The sequence below is a fragment of the Salvelinus sp. IW2-2015 genome, linkage group LG27, assembly GCF_002910315.2.
Source record: "Salvelinus sp. IW2-2015 linkage group LG27, ASM291031v2, whole genome shotgun sequence".
Lineage (NCBI taxonomy): Eukaryota > Metazoa > Chordata > Actinopteri > Salmoniformes > Salmonidae > Salvelinus > Salvelinus sp. IW2-2015.
This window is the reverse complement of record NC_036867.1, coordinates 29,163,219-29,173,086: the sequence shown is the minus strand read 5'-3', so window position 1 is coordinate 29,173,086 and position 9,868 is coordinate 29,163,219. Positions and strand designations below refer to the sequence as shown.

At 42.0% G+C, this 9,868-nt stretch overlaps 1 protein-coding gene across 1 annotated transcript in view; it reads right to left on the bottom strand.

Moving 5' to 3' along the window:
- Positions 1-2,658: 2,658 nt before the first annotated feature.
- LOC111953635 (A disintegrin and metalloproteinase with thrombospondin motifs 5) overlaps positions 2,659-9,868 on the bottom strand; it is a 42,796-nt gene continuing 35,586 nt past the window's right edge. The window contains exons 7-8 of the mRNA XM_023973038.2: positions 8,899-9,074; positions 2,659-6,384 (exon numbers count right to left, since the gene is read on the bottom strand). Of these exons, the coding sequence (XP_023828806.1) occupies positions 5,721-6,384; positions 8,899-9,074 (840 nt within the window). The 3' untranslated portion in view covers positions 2,659-5,720. The remainder of the gene's footprint in view (positions 6,385-8,898; positions 9,075-9,868) is intronic.

Sequence of the window (9,868 nt, the reverse complement as noted above, 5' to 3'; positions counted from 1 at the left end):
GTTTATGTATGGTAAGTCTATTTACATGTACATTTTAGTCTATTCACCCAGATGACAGGACAGACAAGTGGTACATACCGTATGGGAACAAAACGAGACGTCACAGGTACAGTGCAGGAACACCAATAGCCAAGAGATCAAGAGATAAGATGGATAAAGTGCCATACACGGTGGTCTCACCCTCTTAGTGAACTGCGAGTCTGTTATGAATATGGCCTGGCAAGTAGAGTATATGAGGGAAACATTTATAATCAATTCACGAAATGCGTTTTATAACGCATTAGTTGGAGTCCACATCATGCGAATTGAACTTACCATTTCGAGGGGAGAAGTGTGACGGGCCACCTTAAGCGCAACAGGTCGGGGAGAGGGAATAGTTGTCGTGACATAGTTCTCCAACAGATGTCAGACGTGGACCGTGGAAAAAGTATCAAAGGACCATGGCTATGGCTCTACTACTGCCATAAATCCAATACATGGCACATGCTATTTGTGTGCATTGCATGTCACACATGTAAGGGACAAAAATATTAATTGGCTGTATGTAAGATCATAACTTCTATCTTTATTAACCCAGGTATGGAGGCATTAGGGATTCTAAATCATGTCCAAAAGGGCCACAAAATGAACAGGGCCATGATACCAGCCTCAACTGTACACTTCTGTGGCATAGAGGGGCATTTAGTCCCAATTTTTTGTTGAAGGGTCATTGATGGCCAAATCCAATATCTTTGAATTAATGATGTGAATGGCATCTTGTCCTGTATGGCTCAGTTGGTAGAGCATGGCACTTGCAACGGCAGGATTTGGGGTTCAATTCCCGGGGCCACCCACACAAAAAATGTATACATATGTAACTATAAGTCGCTTTGGATAAAAGAGTCTGCTCAATGGCATATATTTCAATGGACATGGCACCTCTGCTGTCTCTAAATGACTTATTCTGAGGTCCAATGTTATTTTGGGAACACAAGTGAAGGCAATAGGTTGTTGTTGCTTTTGTTTTTATTGGGTATTACATTTAGGCACAGAAAAGGGTTTGCAAGGCGTAGTCATGTAGTATTATTGTGTAGGTGAAGATCATTTCTTGGTTACAAAAGCCCTATAGCCTGCAGATGGCAGCACAACATCACATTTGACCTCAGTGTTCTGACTTCAGTACCACGGGACTGTAACTTCCATCAATTCATACACTCTACAGGCCACACAGGGACTTACAGCGACTCTACAGCATTCTTACTAGTCCCTAGAAAGGAGCAATACATTACACTAGAACATAGTGAACATATCAGCCCTTAAAGGGACAATCTGGGATTTCTACATCCATTTTTCAACTTTTAAATGAGCGATCACTGAACCCCATACTGCCTCTGTAAAGGGAGTTAGGGCTATTATATAATAGCATATGCAGCTACACCATGATTCTTGAACACATATCAGTTTCTTAAGGGAGTAGCAGTTATTACGCTATCTTAGTGGACACGTCATACGGAGAGACGGAGTCTACTACACAACATTAAGCACACATTTTAATTTATATGAGGCCGTGAAGGTTAAGTACACTACATCCCCATTGGCTATAAAAAGGAACGAATGTCACTACATTCTAGAGTGTGTGTGTGTAGTGGTGTGTGTGTGCGTCAAATCTGACGTTTGCACATTTGCATATCAAACTCCATCCGCCGCTACTCATCATGGAGTAGTTCATACAGTAGTCCCTGTGCCCTTTTGATGTCTTCTTAATAGCAACAGGGGAAACGCACGCACGCATGCCAGCACTGCACACGCACACACTTCTACTCTCATCTGACCTGGGATTGTGGTACAATGATCTATCATCATCGTAATCATCATCAATCGCGTAGTGAACAAGTTAAAGACAACGCCTTAGTAAAGGCAGGTATATGAGGCACAGCCATTGAATAATGAGAGGGGAAGAGCAAGGGTATGGTCTCCCCTGAACTCCACGAGGTGAGGGTGACTGTCACGTTCTGACCCTAGTTCTTTTGCTGTTTCTTTGTTTTAGTGTGGTCAGGGCGTGAGTTGGGTGGGTTATCTATGTTCGTTTGTCTATGTTGTTTTTTTCGTTTGGCCTGGTATGATTCTCAATCAGAGGCAGGTGTCGTTAGTTGTCTCTGATTGAGAATCATACTTAGGTAGCCTTTTTCCACCTGGGGTTTGTGGGTGGTTATTTCCTGTTTAGTGTTTGTGTGTTTCACATTACGGGACTGTTTCGGTTTTCATTTTGTTTCACTTTGTTAGTTTGTATTTTGTCGTATTCATTCTCATTAAAAGTCATTATGGATACGTACCACGCTGCATTTTGGTCTTCCGATCCTTCCTACTACTCCTCATCAGAGGAGGAAGACGAAAGCCGTTACAGTGACACTAAACAAAAGCCAACTAGGTTTTTATGTTGCCTTTCTTAACTGTGACTTATGCTGTGAATTATAATGGTTATACTTTCATCACCTATCAGTTGTTTTCTCTCTTCTTCACAAAGAGTGGAAATGGTCTTTGAGTTCTTCTCTCCTAGCTGTTATACTGTCGCTGTTATACTGTTGTAGATCGGTGTAGTCTGGCCGTCCGTCTCCATCGTGCTCAAAATTCCAATTCACAAAATGAAAAATGCCATTCGTTGTCATTGACGATTTTTTAATGATTGAGCAGGGATTTCAAAATCAATTCCTGAATGGACTGATTACCGTACGTTCCATTTGACCTGAGTGCATTGTCACATGCGCCAACAGGAGTAGTTTTGATCACATTGTCACGGGGCACAACTTTCACTGTAACAGCTGTATGCATGGTTTCAAGACCACATGCCACAATCTAACAAGACCTGGCAACAAGGCTTTATCCTCTTGTATGTAATGTAAAAAGGCTGAATGAGAGGGAGAGAGAGGGAGAGAGAGAGAGAGAGAGGATACTTTGCTACTTTAATTCAAGTCGCCCTTTCAAAAGAGGTTTCTTTCCTAGTAAAAAAAAAAAAAGTTCTGAACACGTCCTATAAATGAATGAAACAGACAGAGCTTTTAAATATATACATTTAATGTACATATATTCATGTAGATGACGAGAAAACACACTTTTCTTAAAAATGAATTATTCTGCACAGTCATATTCTTAGTTAAATAGTAAATATGATACAACATTGCCATTATAATAAATAAATTCATCACGTTTTTTTTTTCACATACCAGTTGTACAAACAATAAATTACAAGTTCAGTGCTGTGTTTCTGTCGTTCAACGAAAGGGTCTTTTCCCATGGGAAGAGTCAAACAGTAATACATATACAGTATGTATGTGTGTGTGTGTGTTTGTATGTATGCGTGTGGTTTAATTTTCTGTACATGTGTGATATTGGTGTTTCTATCTAAATGTGTATTGTAGTGTGTGAGTTAAAAGGTGTGTATACAAATGTGTGTATTATGCGTTAATGTGAGACTAATACAGTAAAAATACTCGTAATTAAGTTGTGTTGTGTATTCTTTATGTGAATGTGTGTCTGTGCCTGTGTATGAGAAATGAGAAATAGTGAGTTGTGTCTATGTGGCAAGAGCCCATATGTATCCAGTATAATGCATGTCTATCATCACCCTTGAAAAGGTGTGTGGTTTAGCATTACAAGCTCATGAGGGATAGAGGGACTGACGGAGAATGGATGGTAGTGGATGTGAGAGTGAGTGAAAGACTTAGTGTGAGAAATGGATAGCTTAAACAAGAATGTGTCAACATGTTGAATGAGAGATGGAGAGGGCGGGAGGGTGAGCGAGTGAGAGAGAGATAGAGAGAGAAAGAGCGAGCGAGCTGTAGAAGTGTATTTGGTCAGGTATGACTGGGTTAGTTTCCCTCTTGCTGTATTTGCGAGTATCCAGTGCACACATTGTCATACTAGCAATAATTGCTTTTTTCCTAATCAGACAAACAGACACAGACAGACATGGAGAGCCAAAGAAACACAGTGACAAAATGGTAGCGACCCTCTAGCACCCGCATAGTGATACAAATGGAACTGAGGGTTAAAGTCCATTAAAATAGTTTAGGACACTGAGTATGACAAAAACACTATATGTTCACACTTGTATGTTCACAATATAAACAAACACACACACACACACACACAAAGACAAACACTCAAATGTCAAGCTTAGCCCCACCCATTATGTAATCCTATATAATTACAACCTTTAACCTCCACAAAGGTCAGAGTTGAAGGGTCACCATGGTCTCTTGGCCCAGTGTCACTCTATAGGGGTCACTGGGAATTGGCAGTTGGTAGTGCTGAGCGATTAGTGCTTTTTGAGGTCGGTTCGGTTTTGGTTTGATTATTAAAATATCAATATTTTTAAAAATTATTAAATGCACTATGCATTATGTGGGTTGAATGCTGTAACAACATTTATTCACATTACTTTACTTTAATAAAATATTTCAGGTGTGTATATTACATTTGTTTAATTTGATGATTTTAAATACTGCCAAATCAGTATTTTAGTAGTTCTTAAAAGTAAAATAGGCTGCTGATTACCAACTATCAACCACTTAGATTATGCATTTTCAGGTAGAGATACTTCGCAAAGTAACTGCTCTCTATCCCTCTCGATCGCGTATTCTTCTGTACTAACCTAATGTAGCAGGCATAAAAGAAAGACACAGACCGGACAAGTATGCACGCAATCGATTATGATCATTGTAGTTAACTAGCATGTTTTCTGCACAAAATTATTTTTTATATTGGCCTGTTGGAAACTACAACTCCCTACAACTACATCGCACAGTTCGGGATTCAGTTGATTTATTTCTAGAGAAACTGCACAATGTGCGCATTGAGTTCACAGACAAAAACATAACTAAATGGAATTCAAATAATTGAAACGAAGTCTGTCAATTAGTTGTTTAAAAACCAAAATAAAAACACAATTTAGGTTAATCGCTCAGCACTAGCTGTTGGGCACAACTCTGCCCCAACTCACTCCATCACTGTATGTCCATTTTCTGACCTGGGATGTTTGCAGTGCGGTTCAACCCCATTTCTGGACTGGTTACAGTACGGATTGGTTGCTCTTGGTTGTGCCCCCAGCCTACTTCCTGGTCTGCAATCCAAACAGGAAGTTGGATAGACCTCACTCCATCACTTTATGTCCATTTGCAGACCTGGGATGTTTGCAGTGCGGTTCAACCCCATTTCTGGACTGGTTACAGTACGGATTGGTTGCTCTTGCTTGTGCCCCCAGCCTACTTCCTGGTCTGCAATCCAAACAGGAAGTTGGATAGACCAATCGTATGTGGAGAATCGGCCATGGGAGGAGCAAGAAGAAAAAGGGGACCCCGAAGGGAAGTGGAGAAAAAGTACCACGCAACAGACTAGTACGGAGGCCCATGGTCCAGCGGTGTGCAGTCACACAAGACAAAGAGACAAAGCGGACAATCATGAAAAACCCACAGTAGCAAGAACATTCAGAAAAGCAAACAAAATGTGTCATTAACAGAGGAATACAAACGAAACCTTCAGATAGAGGAGGGATTTGGCAAGTGGGTGGTTGTTGATTGGGCGGCTGCACTATTCGGAAGTGTCCACGTATGTCTGTAGCTGTGCCAAGCAGGGCCTGGAATAGTAGGTTGGGGGATAAGGAAGAGGAGGGGTTGACTGTCAATAACCAGTGTCTCTGTCTGTGTGTACCCCCTACTTTCAGGGGAGTCTAGTTTCTGGTCCTTTCAACACTTTTTCACTAGGCATTGTTTGAAGGCGGAGGGGCGGTCGCCCAGAGGGCAACCCTTGGCCAGCTTGGCCTGCGGGTCCTTGCACTGCACCGTGCGGCTCTGCCAGCCCGTGTCACAAGTCCTGGAGCAGATCATCCAGGGGCCAGTCACCCACTGGGGCCCAGAGGCCGCCGTCGACACCCCTGGGGCTGTAGAGAGAGCCATGGCTGAAAACGGGGCCGATGTGGTTCTACTGCTTGATCTTGTAGAGATGGTTCTAGTAGTGGTGGTGGATGTGGTTGTGGAGGTGTGCGGGGGAGGTGGCGGTGGTGGAGCCAAAACCCGACGGGGCATGAAGAAGCTGTAGCGGATATCCAGGGGCCTCTTGGAGTCCGTGGCCAGAATCTGAACTGTAAGGGCCTCTCTGAGGGCCCCAGGGCCCATGCTGTGTAGCCACTCATCCCGCTGGCTCCAGCCACTGTAGTTGAGCACCGAGCCGTTGAGGGGGATGACTGTCTCTGAGGTAGAGATCATGAACTTGCCGTTGAGGAGGTAGTCGCCACCGGGACGACGCAGTGCCAGGTAGGCTGTGTACTGGGGCTGATCCTTGGGCTTGTGCTGGCGGACCTTGATGTGGGTGGAGCCCTCTGGGATCTTCACAACGTCTGTGTAGCCCTTACTGCATGGGAGAGGGAGAGAGGGGAGAAAGCAGTTACAGGAGAGTGTTTATAGGAGAGAATTTTACAAATGTACTTGTTGGAAAGGTGGCATCCTATGATGGTGCCAAGTTGAAAGTCACTGAACTCTTCAGTATGGCCATTCTACTGCCAATGTTTGTCTATGGAGATTGCATAGCTGTGTGCTCAATTTTATAAACTTGTCAACAACAGGTGTGGTTGAAATAGCAGAATTCACTCATTTGAAGGGGTGTATATATAGTGTATGTCTATCTTCACCATTAGAAGGTGTGATTTAGAATTACAAACTCATGACGTACAGTGAAAAGAAAAAGTATGAGAATCCTTTGGAATTACCTGGATTTATGCATAAATTGGTCATCAAATTTGATCTGATCTTCCCAACAATATCTGATCTGATCGTCCCAACAATAGACAAACATAGTGTGCTTAAACTAATACCTCACAAATTATTGTATTTTTCTTGTCTATATTGTATACATCATTTAAACATTCACAGTGTAGGTTGGAAAAAGTATGTGAACCCCTAGGCTTCTCCAAAAGCTAATTGGAGTCAGGAGTCAGCTAACCTGGAGTCCAATCAATGAAACGAGATTGGAGATGTTGGTTAGAGCTGCCTTGCCCTATAAAAAACACTCACAAAATTTGAGTTTGCTATTCACAAGAAGCATTGCCTGATGTGAACCATGCCTTGAACAAAAGAGATCTCAGAAGACCTCAGATTAAGAATTGTTGTCACGCCCTGACCATAGAGAGCCTTTATATTCTCTATTTTGGTTAGGTCGGGGTTGTTCCTATCTAGGTTGTTTAGTTCTATGTTGGCCTGGTATGGTTCCCAATCAGAGGCAGCTGTTTATCGTTGTCTCTGATTGGGGATCATATTTAGGCAGCCATTTCCCCACTGTGTTTTGTGGGATCTTGTTTTTGTGTTGTTGCCTTTGAGCACTTCATTTACATCACGTTTCGTTGTTTCTTTATTTTGTCTTGTTCAAAGTTCCACGTCAATAAACATGTGGAACCCAGATCACGCTGCGCTTTGGTCCGTGTATGCTTCCAACGACGATCGTGACAATTGTTGACTTGCATAAAGCTGGAAAGGGTTACGAAAGTATCTCTAAAAGCCTTGATGTTCATTAGTCTACGGTAAGTCAAATTGTCTATAAATGGAGAAAGTTCAGCTGAAGTTTGCAAAATGTGCACCTGGATGTTCCACAGCGCTACGGCAAAATATTCTGTGTGCAGATGAAACTACAGTTGAGTTGTTTGGAAGGAACACACAACACTATGTGTGGAGAAAAAAGGCACAGCACACCAACATCAACCTCATCCCAGCTGTAAAGTATGGTGGAGCGAGCATCATGGTTTGGGGCTGCTTTGCCGCCTCAGTGCCTGGACAGCTTGCTATCATCAATGGAAAAATGAATTCCAAAGTTTATCAAGACATTTTGCAGGAGAATGTTAGGCTATCTGTCCGCCAATTGAAGCTCAACAGAAGTTGCAACAGGACAACGACCCAAAACACAGAAATAAATCAACAACCGAATGGGTTCAACAGAAGAAAATAGTGTGGCCCAGTCAGAGTCCTGACCTCAACCCGATTGAGATGCTGTGGCATGACCTCAAGAGAACAGTTCATACCAGACATCCCAAGAAAATTGCTGAACTGGAACAGTTTTGTACAGAGGAATGTTATAAAATTCCTCCTGAACGTTGTGCAGGTCTGATCCCCAACTACAGAAAACGTTTGGTTGAGGTTATTACTGCCAAAGAAGGGTCAACCAGTTATTAAATCCAAGGGTTCACATACTTTTTCTACCCTGCACTGTGAATGTTTACACGATGTGTTCAATAAAGACATGAAACCATATTTGTTTGTGTGTTATTAGTTGAAGCAGACTGTGTTTGTCTATTGTTGTGACCTAGATGAAGATCAGATCAAATTTGATGACCAATTTATACAGAAATCCAGGTATTTCCAAAGGGTTCATACTTTTTCATGCCGCTGTATAGAGAGATGAGGGAGAAGGGTGGATGTGAGAGGGAGTGAAAGAGTGAGTGTGAGAAATTGATATCTTTAAGAAGAATGCGTCAATGTGTCGAATGAAAGCTGGAGAGGAAGACAATCTATAGACCATTCCTTCAAATGTACTCAAGATGTACAGATGTATTAAAATACAGTTTACTCGCACCCTTTGACTTTCCAATTGAGTGCAACGGAGCAGAATGTTTTTATTTTTCAAAATGTTTGAACGGCTATTTTTACCTATATGCACCTGCAACTTACTACAGGTGAGAGACATTACACAATTAACAAGAATCATTGTCTCCAACCAAATATCTAGAATTTTGAATAATTAAGTAAAGGCCATTTTTTTACTTTGATGTGAAAAATCTCAGTTTTGATTTGTCTTTTCTTGGTGCTGTGCATCGGACAAATACACATGTAAACACCAAATGTTTTTTCAATTTCAGTGTGTGTATGTGGGTTCCCTTACCTCTTCTTGGTGAAGTTGCCTATCACTCTGATGCAGCCAGTGCTGTCCCCTCCACAGATGCCACACTTGTCAAACTGCAGCTTGGAGCCGATGATGCCGTCACAGCCGGTACGCACACACTTGCCCTTCACACACACTGAGCTGCTGTACGGCCGACATTCTGTCCCGTCCACCACCTGGAGAAGGAGATATCATATTTGTTGTTGTTGTAGTCTTCATCATCATAGAGGCTAGCCTTGTAGGAGATTGCTGCTGATTACTGCCGAGGTGTGGTGGTCTCACAGGCGCTTATAGCTGCCGAAGCATTACCCAGATGGGTGCTACAGATTTGGTGTCTACCTACAAAGGAGGAGTAGCTGTGAACTTCAATGATAGAGGTGCCTGATGAAGAGCCTGACAGTCTGACTGTTATTTTTCTCTCGCTGGCTGTATGATGAACTATCGACGCCACCTGCACTCAACTCTACTTTACTGAACTGCATCGTTATTTATCTGAAGACCATCTCCCTTTTAAAGCGACTTTGAGATTCTGCATGAGTAGCGGTACATAAAATAAATCTATCATCTTCATCATCATCATCATCATCATAGGTATATTATCATGTACAGTGCCTTCAGAAAGTATTCACACCCCTTGACTTTTTACATTTTTTGTTGTGTTACAGCCTGATCACACACAATACCCCATAATGTCAAAGTGGAATTTTGTTTTTAGAACATTTTTGAAATTAAAACAATTAAAAGATAAATATTCAACCACTTTGTTATGGCAAGCCGAAATAAGTTCAGGAGTAAAAAATTGCTTAAAACATGAGTTGCATGGACTCATTCTGTGTTCAATAATAGTGGTTAATATGACTTTTGAATGACTACCCCATCACTGTACCCCACACATACAATTATCTGTTAAGGTCCCTCAATCGAGTTATGAATTTCAAGCAAAAGAAGGGCACCGATTGATAGATGTGGG